General features: G+C 37.5%; 2 protein-coding genes across 2 annotated transcripts; both read left to right on the top strand.

The window, feature by feature from the left end:
- Positions 1-219: 219 nt before the first annotated feature.
- Positions 220-13,653, top strand: si:ch211-130h14.4. Its single transcript, XM_047811962.1, has 14 exons — positions 220-1,096; positions 1,359-1,466; positions 4,212-4,322; positions 5,590-5,745; positions 7,793-7,888; positions 8,066-8,192; positions 8,547-8,662; positions 10,585-10,689; positions 12,346-12,432; positions 12,580-12,683; positions 12,792-12,852; positions 12,969-13,123; positions 13,202-13,301; positions 13,389-13,653. Exons 2-14 carry the CDS (start codon positions 1,380-1,382, stop codon positions 13,431-13,433), a joined length of 1,350 nt encoding a protein of 449 aa, XP_047667918.1. The 5' UTR covers positions 220-1,096; positions 1,359-1,379; the 3' UTR covers positions 13,434-13,653.
- A 420-nt stretch (positions 13,654-14,073) lies between these two features.
- Positions 14,074-18,469, top strand: tbxtb (T-box transcription factor Tb). Its single transcript, XM_027165871.2, has 8 exons — positions 14,074-14,473; positions 14,763-15,027; positions 15,608-15,742; positions 15,852-15,913; positions 16,036-16,097; positions 16,268-16,444; positions 16,727-16,859; positions 17,365-18,469. Exons 1-8 carry the CDS (start codon positions 14,268-14,270, stop codon positions 17,633-17,635), a joined length of 1,311 nt encoding a protein of 436 aa, XP_027021672.1. The 5' UTR covers positions 14,074-14,267; the 3' UTR covers positions 17,636-18,469.
- Positions 18,470-20,164: the final 1,695 nt, after the last annotated feature.

Raw genomic sequence — 20,164 nt, 5'->3', positions numbered from 1 at the left:
CATAAGCATGGTGTTTTCTATACATTCTGAATACTTCTATTGTAAAGTTTTGAAACATGCATAACATCATGCATAATCTTACATTCCATGTCAATTTATTTTAATAAGTATAAGTAATATCTCAATGCAGTATTTTTTGTAGTACGTATTGTACTTTAACATCATCTAAAACCTCTTTGATTTTTTCATTATTATTATTATTATTATTATTATTATTATTCAAATTTACTAGCAGACTTGGTTTCTGGAGAAATATTCCATCTGTACTGACTACCAGAAACAAGTAAAACAATAGCATGTAATCATCTCAGTAATTGAGCAAGACAGAACATTTCTTTTGTGTTTGTTCCCTTGGATGACATCCAATCACTAAGCCTGTTATTATCACGTTTCCAGATCTCATGTTTCTGGTTGTTCGTCCCGAACAGAGGCTGCAAAGTAATATTTTTGTTAATCTGAACGATTTCACACATAGTTTAGCTACAAATAGGCTACAAATGCTGTTAATAGTGAGAGTTTAATAGTAAGTGTGTGTTTAAGTTTGAATTCTTAAATACCAAGCAGTGCTTCACCTAAAACTAATATTTTAGTACAATACTCATTATGAATTCTTAATATTCATTTAAAAACAATCCAACAATATTTAAATGCACCTAATATTATATTGTTTTTTGATTGGAGTCCTAAAACATTTTATTCCTGAACTTTCCACCAACAATACATAAAGCCCAATGTGCATTATGTACTTTTTTGTTTTTTTGTTGTTGTTTTTTTCAGAGAAATGAACTAAACATAAACTGAAGCAAGTGCTAGTACAATCACCTTAATTCATTAATAACAGATTATTAACAGGGAAAATTCAAAAGTAGCTTTAAGTTTTGTGGGTTTGACTTAGAAAACCCTTCATTTGTAATCTGGCCTCTCTATAGCAACACATTCTCAAACAAACACACACACACACACACACACACACACACACACACACACACACACACACACACACACACACACACACACACACACACATAAACACACACTCAGAAAGTGAGTAACTCTGAGCAGAAAATTCAGGCTTCTAATTCACCGAGTTAAACAGGTACAATTATATATAATATATCAGTTCTTGCTGTATGTTGTTATCGTTCTAATAATCTGTGTATAATATATTGTTTATTCATTTTGTAATATTGCTGTACAATGTATTGTTTGGGAATCCTTTCATTAGGCATACTGTTATATTGAAGTATTATAAAGCTAGTAATAATCGATTTACTTTTATTTATTTATTTTTTCTGAAAATGATATTTGAATGATAATTCTGTGATTCTGAGATAACAGCTAGTAACTTATCATCACAGTACAACACAGACAAACACACGATGACAATGAAGACCCAAGATATTCATCACACTAGCTCTTTTCCATCCATTCTCGATTCCTACCTGTTTTCTGAAGACTTGGGAAAGGTATGTAGAGTTCTGTTAATAAAAAAAAAAAAGCACAACTACTTTAGGAGTACATTGTTATAGTATAGTGTACCGGAGTCCAGTCAATTTACCATGATTTCATAACTGTCATGTTTCATTGTGAGCTCTGAACTGTATAATTTGCTTATAGTGTGTATCAATGAAATTTCCAGCTTTCTGTGTAGTAAGATGAGAATGTGAACAGAAAAAGATGGCAGTGATTAATTTCGGTCTGTGTTTAGCATCAAGTTGTTTTTTTCTAATCACAATCATTAAGCATGTCAGATCTGGTGTAAATCTTCACTCCACCCTCCATCACTTTGATTCTAATAACTTATTATTGGTTCGATAGGGCGAACGTTTTCTTTCATTTTAGAGAATTTGTTGACAATCTGCTAAAGAAACTCAGACTAAAAAACACTGATGAATATTTACATCTCTCATTTTGTGTGTGAGAGAGAGAGTGATAGAGAGAGGGAGAGATCCTCTGGTACAGACTGATGTCCTGTCTTGGTTGTATTCCTGCCTTATGTTTAGTGTTTCCACCATGGCTCCAGATCCACCATGACCCTAATCAGGATAATCACTGAAGATAAATGAATGATCTGTAAACATGTACTGTGTAGTTGCACAACCAGATCAGAAGAATAACGCATAAACACATAAATAAAAAAATGTGAATATTCTATTCAAGTTTCACATCTGTGAGATCCCCAAACAGAACAACAGGGGTAAGAACACGGGTTTGTAATGGAATTGGGGATTAAGGAAACTTTCAGTCATTCAACATGGAAAGGAAAGGAGTGTTGATGCATAAAGAGATGATGACATCACTCAATAATAGTAAATGCCTATATTCTAAAAAAAAACCTTCATTTAAGAATCTAAGAGGATCAAGTCATCTACCATCTACTTTATTAGGCACCCCTGTACACCTGCACCTTCACACAGTTACCCCAGTCATGTGGCATCGACACAGTGTATAAGATCTTGACTCGCATGTGAATGCATTTGTGCGTTGTATTAATGCCGATTTGACAAAAATAAAAGGACCACTCTTGACTGATCATTTTTAGAAACCATCTTGAAATATTCTAGAATAAAGACAGTGGATACAGTTCTTATCAATGAGTTAATTTTGCTTCGCTTTGAGTTCAATCTAGTTGCTGATTAGCCATATTAAAGTCAGTGATCCCACAGAAATGTGAACAGTCTAATGGAATGACATAAGAGACGCACCGGTGCCTAACTCCTCCCAATGTTTGGGACACCGTGTACACTTGAGGAATTGTTGTATAACGGTTCCTGTGTCTGCCTTCACAATTGATGTATTGTTCCTGTCTGTGTCTGCACTATCAGTCCACACATTCAGCAATTCATTGTACGCTCGAGCCTTTCACAGGGCTTCTGTGTCTGTCGGTGGCTGCAGAATGCAAAGGGGCTGTTCATTCAGCTTTCTGTTCATCATCACTGAGCTTTCCAAACTCTGATCCTTTTGTTGCCAGAACTAGAAGGAAGAAAGTACAAAAACTGCTATGATGGTCACCCAGGTTACAGCTGTCAACACTGCCTTCTCTTCTGCCCTTCGAACTCCCTGACCTTTATCTTTTCACACTTGCCACAGCTCCATTCTGTGCTATTATTGTGCTAATCCTCCAAAGTATTCTTCTGTCTCATGTACCTTTTTTATTGCTCCTGTTTCATGTTCTGTTTCTGCATAGTTTGCTGGGTTTGTTTAGGATGCATATAGGATCAATGGGTATGGAAAGCTTCCATTCCTAGTAGGAGTTGATTCATGTTCGACATGGCCAGACAGATAGACAGTACCACCACATTTCTCTCCTTTATCTTGTCTGATATCTGCAAGGTCCCTTAAGCCATTTTTTCCCCCTGTACATTGCTGTGGCAACTGAACTGATAAATTTCTCGTCCCAGTAACGGCCTTTGTAAAGACTAGACTTCCGAAACAGTCAGATCCTGTAAAATGTGGGGACAGGGGTATTACCAGGCTGCCAGACAGCTTTCTGGCCTTTTCCAGAAAGGATCCGAGAAGGGTCTGATGACGTCTTCGTGTAAAGACCTACTGCTTCTCTTTAGCGTTATACCCAGAACACTTATTAACCTCTGATCACTGGCTCTTTACCTACTGAGTTCTATGGTTAACTTAATAAAATCACTCCAATTGTTTTGTATTCCTCATCAAATGTAGTTTAATTTTAAGTCCACCAAGAGGCTATAGCAGAAGCAGTCACTAACGTGGGTCATGGGATCATTACAATACAAATACAAATTCTCTCTATGTGCAAAATAATACTGAAAACCTTGGAAACCTTAGACGGGAACTCAGGATGCACTTGAATAGCATTAAAACTGCTTTCTGTTGTACCCAGCAGTCGGTACAAACGTGTAGCCTACTTGCTTCGGCAAATGTAATGAACTATTCAGAAACGTGTAAAGAGTGAATCGGAAAATGGCCTCAACTAAATAAGAGTTGCTGTGAGAACCACTAAATCCCCCAGACTAAATAAACAATTAGTAAAATAGTGTTCTGTGTTTGCTCTTGCCAAATAGAATGAACTGGGAGTTAAATTAAATATTTTCCTCGGGAAGCTGGTCAGGAATAGTCGAGAAGAGAATGACGTGAAGCGGATCAAAGTCTGTCTCAAGCTTGTCTAATGTATAATGGTAGAATGAAGGAAAGTCAGATGCTCTTTAACAAGCTTGTGTGTTTCCCTCACCAAAAAGGCAGTCTCTGTGGCCAAAGTTGTGACACAGGTGAAGAAGCTGAAGGAGAGACGAGTTCAGCGTCCTGTATCTGCTGCTGAGCTCCAAAAAAGGAAAGTCCTCCTTAAACAGGTATCTTTCAAGTCACTTCTCTTTTCTCCTGGACTTCTAAAAGTTAATATTGTTTCACTGAGATCACATTAAGTGATCCGCTGATGGATAGCAAAATCATTCTCAGCAGCCATGTAGACTTTACAATGCTTTAGAAATGTGATTAATTCACTACTGCATATTTTTTTAGGTAGCATAGTAGAATTTAGTACAATAAAGATTTATCAGAAGTAGGATGGTTATGCAGGAAACCATGTCAAGTGGAAATGTACCTTTCCTCATATCTGGAACAAGAACACAATGTCCAGGCTATTTAAGTGAGATTACATTACACACAGGTGTTATATGGAGATTACTGAAATAGCCACAAAATGAATGCACACATTCTTGTGACTGTGACTCATTAATGTGACACATTTTTGTTAATGTGAGTTAAAGAAACAAATGATTCGATTCTCCTAGAGAAAGTAAATATATCTGCATATATATGAAGCATATAAAACATATAGTAACTGTCCTTATACATTATATGAACATATTGAGGTTACATAACACACAAAAATTATTATAATTTGGTGTTAGAACTGGCATAGATGATTATGCAGTTTGATGGACAAATCATAAAGAAAGACGCTACAGGGAGAAATTTCATTTACAGTATTTAGCAGAATACCTTTTCCAGAGCGACTTACATCTCATTTTATACAACCGAGCAGTTGAGTGTTAAGGGCCTTGTTCAGGGGCCCAACAGTGGCAACCATTCGATTCGCAGCCCAATACCTTAACTACAGAGCTACCACATCCCCACAATAAAAAATGACCATTTTGTTGACATCAATCGAATTTTACACTTTCAAAACCTCTCTTTAGACTTTAAAACTGCAATAATATAAAAAAGTGTTTAAAAATCAGCAGAAAAAATTGCACTGATTTTATTTAGTTATATTGTAGTTGTATTTTATCTGATAAAGAATAGAAATCAAGCAGTTTTACTTGCATTATTTATTTATTGCATCTCTATTATTTACAGCAATGTATATATATATATTCCCAGCGGATCAAGATCGCCATCTACTGGCGCCTGGTTGTAACTGCTGTCTAAAATGAATGGATCTATTCTAACAAAGAAACCAAATTCTTTAAAGCCTTATCATTCGAACCGTTTCGAGATAAAACTCTAAAATAAATGTCGAGATAGATTAAACTAGATTTAATTACACTTACAGTGTGATTTACTGCAGTCTGAAATTCATTCTCTGGACTGAGTTTGTGTTTAATTGTCCTCCAGCGACATCTAGAGGCGTATCGTAGGCTTCACAGCCTGAAGGACAGATTGTCCCAAAAATACGCCAAGTTGCTCTCGGAAAAAGTCCAAAGACAGCGACAGGAGATGAAACAGCACACCTCTGTTCATTTAAACACCACAGAAAAACACAATGGACAGGTAACTACTCTCACACACTGCATTATAACTTTATTATTCCCCCAGGGAGCAGTTCCAGAATCACCACTAGGGGGTAGCAAATGCTGTTTGATTCAAGATTCAAGCCTCAGGATTCTTTTATTGTAACTATACAGAGGAAAATGAAATTAATACAGTCCTTACATTGTAATTTGGTGCAAGCTACAATTTTAAGAATAAACAGTAAAAAAAAACAGTAAGTAATAAATAAGTCTGTTATTGTAAATGATGTATTGGTATAAATAAGTATGTAAATATTTATATAGATAGAAATATATAGATAGAAATAAGTTATTGCACAACAGTCAAACATAGGGATTGTATATAATGACAAGTGTATTAAAGTGTATGTAAACATGTCAATAATATATAGTGCAATAATATAGTACGCTTGGGCGAAAGATTTATTTCATGATTGAGTTCTGAGTAGACTCATTTCTATGGTCTAGTTTAATTTCATCTGAAGTTATTAAGCATAATAAGAGTTGATGTTCACTCTGGAACGGTGAGTCCAATGTTTGCTGTGTCCTTTTCTTTTCCAGTGAATTCTTTATTAATAGAACACTGAACTTCACTGGGAAATTCACTAGCAGTGAAATCTGCAGGTCATCCCTTGTATTTGATATAGTGGAAATCGTATCTCCTATTAAACCCTATTATAACTGTGCTAGCAGTGTCTTTGACATCAAAGCAGAAAATAACCTGTAACACTCCTTGTAGAAATTCTCAGTAAAGAAAAAACACCACCACCCAACACAACAGCACCAGAATCTTTAATCACATCTTCAGACCTCAAGTGCACTGTTGTGTATGGTAATGATATTCTTACATGATTGACCCTTCCTCCTGTGAGTCTGAGCTCTAATACACAACTGTTAGAATCAAAGCCACTCACCCATCTACCCTAACACTCCCCCACCCCCACCCGCCTCCACCACACACACACACAGAGACACACGCACACACAGCACCCACACAACCTAACAATACACAAATACAAACAGCACCAACAGTATCCATTCAATTTCCATTCAAAGTAAACTCTTTCCACTGAAACCTAGGACATGCTACATTTATTAAAATACACGAATCTGCAAATTGAGGAAATTGTTCTTAAATAAATTGAAATTATACAAAGGGTGAATTACATGGATCCATATAGTTCTGATACGCTACTCGAGGCTGATAATTAATGCACAAAATAAGTAAACTTTATAATCAATTTACACTGAATAAATATCACAAGCTACTTCTATAGTCAATCTGATCGAATCTAGTAGTGTGAATTTAATCCCAGGGTAGATCACAGCCTACAGAAAAAAAACAATGCAAGCCTGTAGCTACGTTCATCTTTGAAGTGCAGGTATAATGCCGTTTAGGCTGAGAGGATTGAGGAAGCTTCTCATTTTAATATGGGAACTGGGGGCTATTGGTGCAGACTTGTGATTGACTTTGATTTTGGCCGTCTGGCCTGAGGACAATGAGGGTGAGAGAGAGAGAGTGGTGGTGGAGGGTGTTTAAGGTAAACTGTCGGGGGTTGGCAGCCTTAGACGGATCCTGTCTTATCAATCTCCTCCTATAAAAGTGGGCCTTCTTCAGTGGGCTGTAATTGTCTCTTCTAATGACCTGCACTGGAGAGGAGGACAAAGGCAGTGCTATAAAGGGCTTTATGAGCCTGCTGGTAGGAAACCTTTGGTGAAAAAAAGTAACTGCTGAGCAAATGAAACTGCCCCGTTGTTTCCTTGGGCCAGGCCGAGACCCCCCCAGTCAGGACGCCACAACGGGGCAGGACCAAAGCAGGCAGGGTTGAGGCCACCTGCTGGGGCCTAATTGGTCCCTGCTGCAGTTAATGGCTTCCTGTGGCTGTGTGTTTACTTCTCATTTGCTTTGGGTGCTGGGATTCCCAGCCCTGCTGCAAGACGAGGTTCCTCGTCGAGACTTCCCTGTTCTCACCTCGCTATTCTTTTTATTTCTCTTTTGATGCCCTTCTCATTATTATGTCCTTGCGTCTGTCTTTCTTTTCTTATAGAGCTCAAGAGCCTTGTCCTTCCAGGAGTTTGTTGGCTCAAGCCTTAAAGATAATGCTGCATTCCTGAAGTCTTTACCGAAGACACATTATTACCTGGTAAATCTCTAATGGTAGAGATACCACTTCCTCTCAATAAAGTAATACATCACGTATTAGTCAGTTATAATATGATATACAGGTTACAATTTAGATGTATCATATGGGGATGGCTCTTCTAAGCTCTGTATCCTTCATTGTCAATGTCATTGCCATGTGATGTTTCTCCTTTGAGAGATCTTGGAGCTCCAGAGGCAACTGGGTCAGCGTGAGAGTCTGCAGCGTATCAGGGAGCAAGAGGTGTTCAGGTCCTGGATGGACCACAGCAACACCAAACAGCTAGAGAAACAACTACAGCAAATAAGTGAGAAGAGACCGGCATCATTATTAATCAGAAGTCAGAGTCAAATGTCCTTCAAATGTTGTACAGCTCTGTTAGGATCATTATTCATGCAAAAAAACAAACAATAAAATGTCATATTTGACCTGATGTAAAGTAGCAACTATGATATTTTTGTCATTTGTGATTAATTTTAGAATCGTAAACCAGTTTGTTTTTTTGATTTGACTAGTTAAAATGTTGATAACAGCTTATTACTACCACTACTACTTCTACTAAAAATAACAACAACAACAACAACAACAATAATAATAATAATAATAATAATAATAATAATAATAATAATAATAATAATAATAATAACTCTCCTGTTCTCAGAGCTTTCCAGCAAGTCAGATCCAGGGCTGAAGTTAGATGATTTGCTAAAGAAGAAGTTAAAAGTTCTACCAAAGATACAGATTTCTCTTGCAGAAGGTGCAGATCAACAAAAGCACGTAAGTTCAGCTCACTCACTTTCATTTAGGAACCGTAGTCACTTAAACATGTTCGTATCGTGATTGTCGTTATGTCACAGAAAAGTGTTTTTCGTCGGTCAACTCTGTCGGATCGGCTCAGTCCTTTTGGACGTACATAATCTGTACAAAACCCTCTCTTCTGAAAGCTTGTTTAGCCTGGACTTTATCTGAAGAGCTGGTCAACTAGTCACACAGCAGTGAGACGAACAAACAGAAGCCCTACTATAGCAGAGAAGATCTCTGTGTTCACCAAAGCACAGAAAAAACATCACCCAGGGGTGAATGTCTAATTCATTTCACATACAAAGGAGATGGCCCAATTTGGCCTGAGATGTCACATCATGCCAGAGCTCAGGGCCTTTGTAGGAATTGTTTAGAAAAGTGTTCAACAAAGATGTTAAGCCCTTTTGTTAAAAACTTCTTTTGGAAGTGTCCAGAATGCAGACTGGCTTAATGTAAACAAAAAAAGGATAGAATTGTCTCTCAAGAGTAAAGTTGAGGTTTTTCCTCTTTCATTAAACTTCAGAAAGCATCTAGTCTGTTCTCCGATCCTCTGATCTGGTGACTTTCATTCACATCACTGAGTCGGCTAGAATATTTGGAGCGTATAAATGAATCATCAATTAAACCACTGATTTAATGAAACTGATCCCCGATTTCTGTTTTATATTACGTTTTTATTTCACGTTTTCTTCACAAAGTGTAAGCATGTCTCTCCTGTGTGCTGACTGGTCTGGATTGTTTTGTGGCATGTCGTCTATACTGGCATAGAGACGCGAAGCGCACATCATCTTGGTGGCCACTAAGCAGTTAAAATGTGTTGCCAAAATGGGGTAGTGATGCTTGTGAGAACACGTTACTCTGCTTTTTTGGCGGCTTTGAATGCTTAAAGTCTTCAGCGTTATGAGACAGAGTTGACAAGTTGAATGTCTGTGTGAATTCTCCCCACGACCTGGACAAACACGGCCAAGGCTTGCCCTCCACATCGTCCTCTTCTATATAACATTCCGCATTGCGATGTGAAAAAATAATGCTACTCGTTTCATTAAACCTGAACACCGACAAGGCTAAACAAGGATCCATAAGTTATATCTATGAACGAATGTCCCGTATTTGTCTCTGTTTATTTCTATTTATTTATGCTGTGCTTAGTTTCTATGAAAGGCACTGAGTCATAAGGTCTCTTCAGCATGTTGAATTTCACACATATTTATTTTCAGGATCGTTGGGCAAATATGGCGGCTCATAGCATTGCTTAGTCTGTTGCTGGGTTGACTGGAAAAATAATAAGACGCAGGTCAAATCGTCCTGATCAGGTTCCAGGAAAAAAAAAAAAATGCTCAGGTGTAACAGTGGTCAATACAATTCTTTCAGTTTTTAGACATTATTGGTGTTTTACATCCCGGGTATCTGTATCTCTGCTCTTTCTCTCACTGTCTGTGAATGGGCTTGATACAGGGCCGCTAGTCACTACATGTTGATGTGAGTAAACTGTGCCCTGCTTCAGTGTGCTTCAGAAGGATAGTTTGCACCCAGCAGACAAAGTGTGTCCTCACCCGGGTGTGCAGTGTTATCGGGCGTGAGCCGGGCTGCTCAGAGGCTACGCTTGAGAAGTAGCACATCATTAGGAATATATTAGCAACTCCACGCTCCTTCCAGCATCGACACACACACACACACACACTGCACCAGCTCGAGAAAGCATTGAGGGGAAACGGAACGGAATCAGACGTTTCCAGTAAGACCTGAAGTGGGAAGAAATGTACAAAATCACTGTATAAAAAAAAATGTAAATGTTGACACAATTTCTAAAAATTATATTCTAGAACTCCACAATAACCCACACCATAGAGCTGAAGGTATATCAACAGAATATTTTTTGTGTCCTCTGTGTCTTTCAGCATGATACATTCTCAGAGAGTGGAGGAGGAGTACAGGTCATCTCTCCAGTTTTCCATGGCAAACAAATCCAGGAACAGGATGAATCTGAGCTAACGTTTCCCAGTGTATGTGTCAGACCACTGGAGATGTGAGATGTGATCATGAGGGGGGGCGCGGGCAGACAAACACACCTGCCGTGGTCGCGTCCTACTCACTGCTGTCTCCCACATACACATACATACCCCTCATAAACTCTCATTATTTTACCTACCACACAATCATGTGTGTTAATTAGCATTTCCGGAGTCATACAGAGATTTCAGTGGGTTTTAGTGTCTCCTCATGTCACTTTTTTACAGGATGCACTATTCATTGGGTGAAAGCAGTGATTTTGGTTAACATGAAAATGGCTTTGATTTTGATTGATTGATTCGGTCTGAAACAACAGGAACAGCTCAAAACTCTAGAACAACTTTATCAGCAAAGGACAAAGGTATTCCAAATTAACTGTGTGCAGGTGAAATGACTTCAAAATCCATGAAAATAGACATGTTTTTTTTTCTGATAAAGAAAGAAATATAACATTTTGTAGCTAGAGAGGACTTATGCCCTCAGCACAGATTTTTCTAGGCTAAGAATACATATAGTAAATATGATAATGGTGGGTTGTGACTTCCACCACTGAAGCAGAATGTATAAAACCAAGGACCCCATGGGGATCCTCGGATCCCACTGCACTAAAGCAGGAGTTATATGTACTCATGTTTCCCATTTTACAGCAAAGCCTAGTGGGCAGATCAAGAACTCTTATTTTCTTGGAGTATATACATGAAAATCTAGCTAAAATACATTCTCTATTAGTATCTAGCAAAACATCTTCAATACACCAATAACAGAGGGAAAGGGAAGGAGAGAGGACAGGAGTGGAGTAGAAGCGGGCTAAAAAAGTTAAAAAAGGAGGGGGGCTCCTCAGACAGCCGTGCCGGTTTCATTTTTCTCACACCATTTTGTCGAAGTGGATGTGGGCAAACAGAGCTCGGCTTGGCTGAACGCTAGAAGAAGGGAAGGCAAACAATGGGGAGACAGAGCTGGGGTAGACAAGGGTAAGGGGGTATTACTCAGCCCTGCTGCCCACTCATGGCATCACAACTCAGGCACAGAGTCTCCCAAACTCATGTCCACCTCAGACGTTAGGCTACTGATTTACACAAACATCACAGAGGAAATATCATGATAGAAAACATGCTTTACTCCACGTACATATCACATAGTTCTTAGCATCCATCTCCAAGCATAATCTCTTCAAATTTTATTGGGACAATTTGAAAAGGACCAGAAATCAATTGCATGAAATTGTTTTAAAAGCCAGTCAAGCCAGATGTTAGTGCTAGGCAACACAGTTGTGGCCCTGAATACAGAATGAGCATAGTTCTTGTGTGTGTATATGGACTAAGAGGTGTGTGAGTAGTCACTTCTATCAACAGCTCTCTTCCTACGTCCTCAATCCCCCCACACACCCCATCCTACCCCACCCCCGACTTCTCACCCTTTGCTGTATGCATGTGCCCTGTGTGGGGTGAGAAAGTCAGGTGCTGAGGCTGACACCCAAACTGTGAGATATGACATGCTCCTCGTCACCTCCAACCCCTGCGCTAATGTCATCCCCTGCCATCGTGACAGTCTCACTTCACTATGGTGCATTTCCATGCAGTGCCGAGGTGTTGAAGTAAAAAAATAGGTATTTACTGCTCTTTTTTTTTGACGATCCTTTGTCTCAACAGGTGTTCTTGCAGAAGTTACAGGTACCCAAGTTTTCCACTTTGCAGCCCAGTTTCTTGGAAGCATTCAGGACCAACATTGCTCCATTGGTAGTTTTCAAGTCTTTTCCCCCAAGACCTTTAGTAGTTATCTATACACAAATTGAAATTTTGTATAAATTTTATAAATACTCAAATAGTATAACACATACATTGAATGATAATAGATTTTTTTTCCTGCTTTCTTGATTTAAACAGAAAGCTAACGAGCCACTTCACCAATCAAAAACTGCATCTGTAACTCAGCGTAAATTACGTCTCATGCACAGCTTGTCTCTTTTCAACATGGCTCAGGCTCAGAGGTCAGTCTTTAGCACAAATACTACAACAACCCGCAGCACCAGACAAAAAATAAGCACATTTAACAAATTAACAAATAAAGTTGTCTCATTCTTTGGTTGCATGAACAGTTTACTGATTAAAAATGGACTGATGATGCAGTACGATAAAGGAAACAGCATCCAAGACATGGTTAGTTCAGAGAATACATAATAATTCACTCTGAGATATTATACAAGAAGCCTTTGCATCTTTCTAAAATTTCTATAAACCTAACTTTCAAATACATTTCTCTCCATATTAAACAGATGGAGTACGCATATCCAAACATAGTCTTAGCTAAAGAACTGAGATGTCGCAGTGATCCTCCACTTCCAGACCAGTCCCTGAGAGATCACACGACAACCGAATCCTCTGAATGCATTAAAGAGGAAATTAATACACAAGCCGACCAGATTGGCAGGTTAAAAAATCTACTTATTGCAAATACACAGAATTATCTTAATGTACATTGTGATTTTAATATTTCTGAATTGTACAGCTCTGAACTATCTGAAGAAGTGCAAGATCCCTGCAACAGCACCCGCACTGACAAGGTTCCCCTGTCCATGGAGGATATTTATGCTCCTTGCATTTTACTGGTAAACAATTATACCTTTTCTTTGGTTGTCCCATTACGTTTTTTTGTGTTGTTTTATCTAACTGACACGATATGTGTTTCATTTTAGGGTAAACCATTTAATAAGAAGACGTGGAGCAATTATGCACAGTGAAATAATAAACATTTGTCAGAACTGCAGCTTTTAAAGCATACCTATATATTTTTTCCTGTATAGCAATTCATTGTGGTTATGCATTTAATTTTTTGCACAATAGTTTAGCTATTTTCTGAGAACCTTCTATTTTGAGGGGGGGGGGTGTCATAATACTGGAAATAATTATGAGGGAGTTTACAAGCCTAATCAATTGATAATATTGCACGAATGTTGTTAAATTTCTTTAATAAAGATTTGAAAATTCCTCATTTATTTGTGATATGTTGAAGGGACCTGGTTCAGTGATCACATTTCACCTAGTGTAAAAATAATTAAGTGTAAAAAGGTATATGTGAATGTAATCTATTTGATGATCTTAATCATTTAAAACAATTAAGAAATCTAATCTTTATCTCTGTGAGCATGATACCCATCACAACTTAGACTTAAATTTGAGTTAATATTAAAACAATAATAATAATAATAATAATAATAATAATAATAATAATAATAATAATAATAATGCAACTATTTTCTTTCTTTTTCATAACGATACTTTAAATAGCTGTGTAGCTGAAATCAATAACTGATACGTCCAAAATTATACAAGTAGACTATACAAAATACTTTCGTGTCTAACCAATCAGAGGCTTGTCGGCGCATATCAAAGGATCAGTTTAGCCAATCAGGTTGGTTCACAGCTGCGCGCGGACAGTCGGAACTATTTATGAGGACCCGAAGCCGCTCCAGACGCACAGTAACCTTTTAACTCCTTGTGCATGGGGCTGATTATCTGACACACAAACGCGAGCACAGTTTGGACATCATCTAGACCTCCTTGGATAAATAACTATGGCTTCGAGTGGCAGTGAGTGTTCGGGGAAAGCCGCCCAGTACCGGGTGGACCATCTGCTGAGCGCCGTGGAGAACGAGCTGCAGGCTGGAAGCGAGAAAGGAGACCCAACAGAGAGGGAGCTGAAAGTGAACCTGGAGGAGGTCGAGCTGTGGCAGAAGTTTCGAGAGCTCACCAATGAGATGATTGTAACGAAGAACGGCAGGTATGGCGTTCAGTGTGAACTATTTTCATAAGTAGAACTGAAAATGTTATTTCTAACGTCATAATACAGTATGATGTCATTTATGTCAATAACAACAACACCGATAACCTGACATTGGATGCGACATCAGTTTTTGGGGATTTTGGCACATTGATTCGTTTGTTAATATTTAGTTTGAGATGTCATATTTTAATCCATCTATTTGCACCACGTTGTCACTTCTACATAAGAAGTTTGGGAAGTTTGGCTTTAAAGCGCGCGCGTGTCTTGTGTTTGTCGGTGCGTGCAGGCGCATGTTCCCCGTGCTGAAAGTGAGTGTGTCTGGTCTGGACCCGAGTGCCATGTACTCGTTCCTGCTGGATTTCTCGGCGGCGGACTCGCACCGATGGAAGTACGTGAACGGGGAGTGGGTGGCGGGTGGCAGGCCCGAGCCTCGCACCTCCAGCTGTGTATATATGCACCCAGACTCTCCAAACTTCGGAGCGCACTGGATGAAAGCTCCAGTCTCTTTCAGCAGAGTTAAACTCACCAACAAACTCAACGGGGGAGGACAGGTTAGTGCTGCACATTGCCGCATACACTGAACAACTATGAGAGATACGTAATATCTATCAAATATATCCGTATAGGAAATATACCATCATTATTCTCTATTTTATTTATTTATTTATTTATTTATTTATTTATTTATTGGTTGAATTGAAAACCAAATATTAATACATATATTTAGTATATGTAGTTTAGTTTAACTATACAATATAGTTAAATATAGTTATACTCGGTCTATTGACATGCTTGTCCTATAATAATATGTATCATACATTTTATTATACATTTTCAAAATCTATTAGAATATTTTATGTTCTCATGAAGTTTCCTCATTAGACATTGCTCAAAATTTGTACTGTTTTTTTAAGACATCAACGTTTTAGCACTAAAGTTACTGCCATTTTGAATATATATATATATATATATATATATATATATATATATATATATATATATATATATATATATATATATATATATATTAGTCATAAGGGTTTATCAGAAGGACTCATTACCCCTTAAACTTAAACCATGACCTTCTTTTCAGTTATTTCTTTTTCATATTTTTTTTCCTTTGCTCTTTAGATCATGCTGAACTCTTTACACAAATACGAACCACGTATCCACATAGTGCGGGTCGGAGGGCCACACAGAATGATCACCAGCCACGCTTTTCCTGAAACCCAGTTCATAGCCGTCACTGCATACCAGAATGAGGAGGCGAGTTTCATCATACTTTACTTTTAAAGCATTGTATTATCTCTGTTGTGTCTGTCAAATCAAGTGTCTTTGAGGATTGTGTGTTAATGTAGTTAATGGCTTCTTTCAGATCACTGCACTCAAAATCAAATACAACCCCTTTGCCAAAGCTTTCCTAGATGCCAAAGAAAGGTATATCAATACATCATAAAAATAAATGTGTTTCGTTTACTTTGATGATATTAAATAAATTGAGATGGATGTTGGAAAGGGAAAAGCATGAGCTTTTTGTTTGTATTGCATTTGGTTTGTAGAAGTGATCATAAGGAAATATTGGACGAAGTCAGTGAGAATCAACAGTCTGGCTATACACAATGTAAGTCTGAATTTATGTCTTTAAATGTTATTTGCACAAATGGCACTGTGAATTTTGAACATGTTAAAATGAAATGTTTGATTTGTCTGATCAGGAATTTGCTAATACTGTATGTGTGTATTTGCTGCAAATCTACAAGTTTTAACCCAATGTGTCTTCCCTGTGTGTAGTGAGTGGCTGGTTTCTGCCAGGAAACGGATCCCTCTGTCCTCCTGCAAACTCTCACCCTCAGTTTGGTGGCGCTCTGCCTCTGCCGTCCTCTCACGGTTGTGAACGTTACTCCACATTAAGAAGTCATCGCTCCTCACCTTACCCCAGCCCCTATCCTCATCGAACAACCTCCCCCAGTAAGAACACACACACACACTTTTACTTTCCTCTCACTGGCACACATGACCTATGACTCCATGCCATTAATGAGAAACTCAAACAAATGGCACTAACTGGAGAATGTCTTGCATTCCTGAAGTCTTTGTGCACATCAGAGCTCATAGTCGTAAACATGCATCCCATGTTTGGTTTGGTGGCCTCACCCATATAAAAATGCATATATATATATATATACTCTGCATGTGTTTAAGTTTATACCAGAAGTAAGTTTTTGTTGTTGTTTTTTGCTTGTTTTGCAGCTGGTTACTCAGAAAACCCTTCAGCTTGTTTGTCCATGCTGCCCACTCATGAGAATTGGTCCAGTCAACAGATATCTTCTCACTCCAGCATGATCTCAATGGGCCAACACTCTCCCCCTAACTCAAACTCTAGGTCAGCACTTTCCTCATTACAAAAATGTCTCTCCAAGATGATGTAGATTATAGCTTATGGCTTATATCTGTATATTGCCCCTGAATTGTAGCTATTCAAAATGAACAAGGTATCTAAGATATCTTTGATAGTATAGTCAACATATATTACTTTTTATGTATATATATATTATTTATGCCACTCATGCAGTTATTTTTATTTGTATCTGTCTGGGATATTTTTTTAACCTATTTTGGTGGTTCTATTTCCTAAAATGTTAACAAACAACTAGCATCATTTAAAGCACTGCAACCCTGATCAGGCAGTTACTAAGGAACAGTAACTCATTTGTGAAAGCAGAAACCTGATAGATATATAAACACTGCATGGCTAGATATTAAAATCTTATATATTGCCTACTTTTTTTATTTTAAATACTTGTCTTAAGTCTGTAGTATGTGACAGTAGAATCTATTTAATCGCACTGTTATAGCTAATATCTCTCTCACACCCTGCTTTCTTGCAGTCAGTACACCAGTTTGTGGAGTGTGGGAAACACTCCGCTGACTCCAGTGTCTCAGACAGGTGGAATGGCGAGCAGCTTAGGCACCCAGTACCTCCGTGGTTCTGCCCCTCATTATGCCAGCATGCCACACTCGGCTTCAGTACCCAATCCTGGATCTCCACTATATGATGGCACACCTTCCACAGAGGTACACCAAGCATCTCCATACGACAGCACAACCCACATGCGACTGGCTACAGCCTGGACACCCATCACACCTCCTTCCTTATAGACAGCAGAGCACTGTGCACCAACTTCCCAGTGATCACAGGTTTCTGAACTAGCACTCAGTCTATGCAACAGCACAAAGATTTGAAGCCTGGATCCTTATGTTCAAATGCATTGAACTGAGCAAGTTTATTATGCAGCAGAATGTTGGGGTGATTATAGGCCTTGTCTGGAGTGTATATATTACTGCTGCTTCCATCAGTGCCTTGAGAATTGTTTAATATGAGCAACAGTTTATAATATTCCATGTGGGATTATTTATAGTTTTCTAATAACATGGTGAATGTGTTCTGTACAGACAATCATTTGTACAAAGTGTAAATGGATTTATTATCACCTCAGGATTTTGTTTTCAGCATAAATCTTTCTTATCATTTTTATTTGTGAAATCCACTCATCTGGAGCTGCACAATTGCATCGGCGGTACTGAATCTTAATTAAGAAATAAAAAATGATTAACTGATTAAGACTGGTTACAAAAAGACGGGAAAATATGTAGTCAGATGGACTTTGCGTTTTATTTCCCTCAAGATAACCATTTTGCACACAATCGAAAAAAGCTAAAATAAAAATGAGAAAATAAATTTTCGACCTGACCTAATGTCCTACAAGGTTGAGAGAATACAAAAAAAAAGGATTCTTTGGAATTTATTAGCAAATTAGTAAAACCTACCTCAACATATTTTTGTTAAGAGACGTTCAGCCTTGAGAAGCAATGGGGAAACATCATTTTACAAAGTCTCTCCTGCTTACTGAAAATGGAGTCAAATCCCACAATGCAGTTCAGTAACTTGTCCATCTTCAAACGCAGATAGTTCTAATGCTGACTTAAACTGTGTAGCAAGATCACTGTAATTGTGAATAAGGCACATATTTCAGGTGTCTAATAGAGTCAAGGACTGTTTTTGGGCTTTTAATAGAAAAATTTAAGAAGTAAAACAATGTTTTTTCTCCAAACAGTAGGAGTTATTCAATGTCGATACATCTCAATTAAACAATACTTAGCAATAAAGTAGACTTACAGCAACAAGTACGAACATAAAGACGGAATAAAATGAACAGGTTACTGTCTGGGTAGTAAAAAAAGAAGAATACTGTGCAAATTTAGAATTACCATCTGCTTCTGTTCAGATTAGCTTTTGTCAGATCAAAACACAGATCAACGCAAGTCTTCAGTGGTATTTTAACTACCAGCAGGTCACAGACCAGAAGACCTAATCATGTGTCCTCAAGCTTCAATCACAACAAGTTTTAAATATTACAATATAGACACAAAAAAAAACATCAGTTAAAATATGTGGTTATACGTATAAGTGTAGATTATGATAATAAAGGTAAATACACAGAAAAGAAAATTAGACATTAGATAAAATCAGACAATACGCAAAATAATAATAATAATAATAATAATAATAATAATAATAATGATGATGATTAGATATTATTCAGGCTTAATATAAACTAATAAGGTAGCCTTGTATCATACTTAATACTGCTGAGAGAAAAATATTTCATTATGTTTTCCAATTTGTCATTTGGAGGAATGGAGTAAGTAATTAAATTAATATCTCACAGTTTGATTGTATATTTTAGCAGTGTAAAATAAAGTTTTGGATGCATTCCCTTATCATGGTCATCATCTTGTTGGGCAGGGCAGATTTTGAGCAGCACCACAGCATGGAAATGACAGAGAAGTAAAACAAAGCTTTTACACTTTCTAAAGTAAATACAAACTGGGTTTATATCATGCCAGGTTGAAAACAACAACAACAACAACAAGGTTCTGAGACTTTAGGTGATTTACTTTAGCATTATTATCAGGATGCTGGCTATAGGGACATTTCATTATGAAATAAATCGCCATAGTTTATTTAACATAGCCATAGTCATATTTACCCATGTCCAGGCCTAACTATTCTATCAAATACTGCTTGATGCATGCTTTTAGGGAAATCCATGGGTCAGTTTGAAGTCACAACACTAGCCTTCTTTCTGCACTTTTATGGCTTACTCTGCCCAAGCCATTCAACTCTGTTTACTCTTCTCTTATGAGCAAATTCTACTCACTTAAGTGAGGAATTGCATTTATCTGGAGGTGTTTAGGAGAGTCAGATCTTAGCAGTGCAGCTATGAACAGACCAAAGGAATGTCCACGCTAACACCGACTGTGGCTCTGATTTTAATTTACACCTTTATGAGAGGGACATAACTCTAATTGGGTGTTTTTTTCTTCTTCAATTTTCTTCACCCTAATGAGTCGGGGGAAAAAACATAAATAAATATAATAATAATAATAATAATAATAATAATAATAATAATAATAATAATAATAATAATAATAATAATAATAATAATAATTTATATATAGATGTTATCTAAAATATATTTATATATTTTTTTATAATAATAAAAAGTTGTAGGAGTTAAATACCATCAGAGTGATGGAGTTCTTCTTTCCAGTGGTGAGGAACTAAGAGAGCAATGGTTTTTCAGAACTTACAGAAATTCAAAATCCCAGTAGAATGAGATCCAA

Source organism: Tachysurus fulvidraco, chromosome 4 (assembly GCF_022655615.1).
Source record: "Tachysurus fulvidraco isolate hzauxx_2018 chromosome 4, HZAU_PFXX_2.0, whole genome shotgun sequence".
NCBI lineage: Eukaryota > Metazoa > Chordata > Actinopteri > Siluriformes > Bagridae > Tachysurus > Tachysurus fulvidraco.
The sequence above is the reverse complement of the archived record's forward strand: the minus strand, read 5'-3'. Positions and strand labels throughout refer to the sequence as shown.

Excerpts from the sequence above, each read along its gene's own strand:
- tbxtb (XM_027165871.2), top strand. The coding sequence starts at position 14,268 with ATGGCTTCGAGTGGCAGTGAGTGTTCGGGGAAAGCCGCCCAGTACCGG. Across the intron at positions 14,474-14,762 it reads ATTGTAACGAAGAACGGCAG|GCGCATGTTCCCCGTGCTGA; the intron begins GTATGGCGTTCA and ends CGGTGCGTGCAG. Across the intron at positions 15,914-16,035 it reads TTCCTAGATGCCAAAGAAAG|AAGTGATCATAAGGAAATAT; the intron begins GTATATCAATAC and ends TTTGGTTTGTAG.
- si:ch211-130h14.4 (XM_047811962.1), top strand. The coding sequence starts at position 1,380 with ATGACAATGAAGACCCAAGATATTCATCACACTAGCTCTTTTCCATCC. Across the intron at positions 5,746-7,792 it reads CAGAAAAACACAATGGACAG|AGCTCAAGAGCCTTGTCCTT; the intron begins GTAACTACTCTC and ends CTTTTCTTATAG. Across the intron at positions 8,193-8,546 it reads GAAACAACTACAGCAAATAA|AGCTTTCCAGCAAGTCAGAT; the intron begins GTGAGAAGAGAC and ends TCCTGTTCTCAG.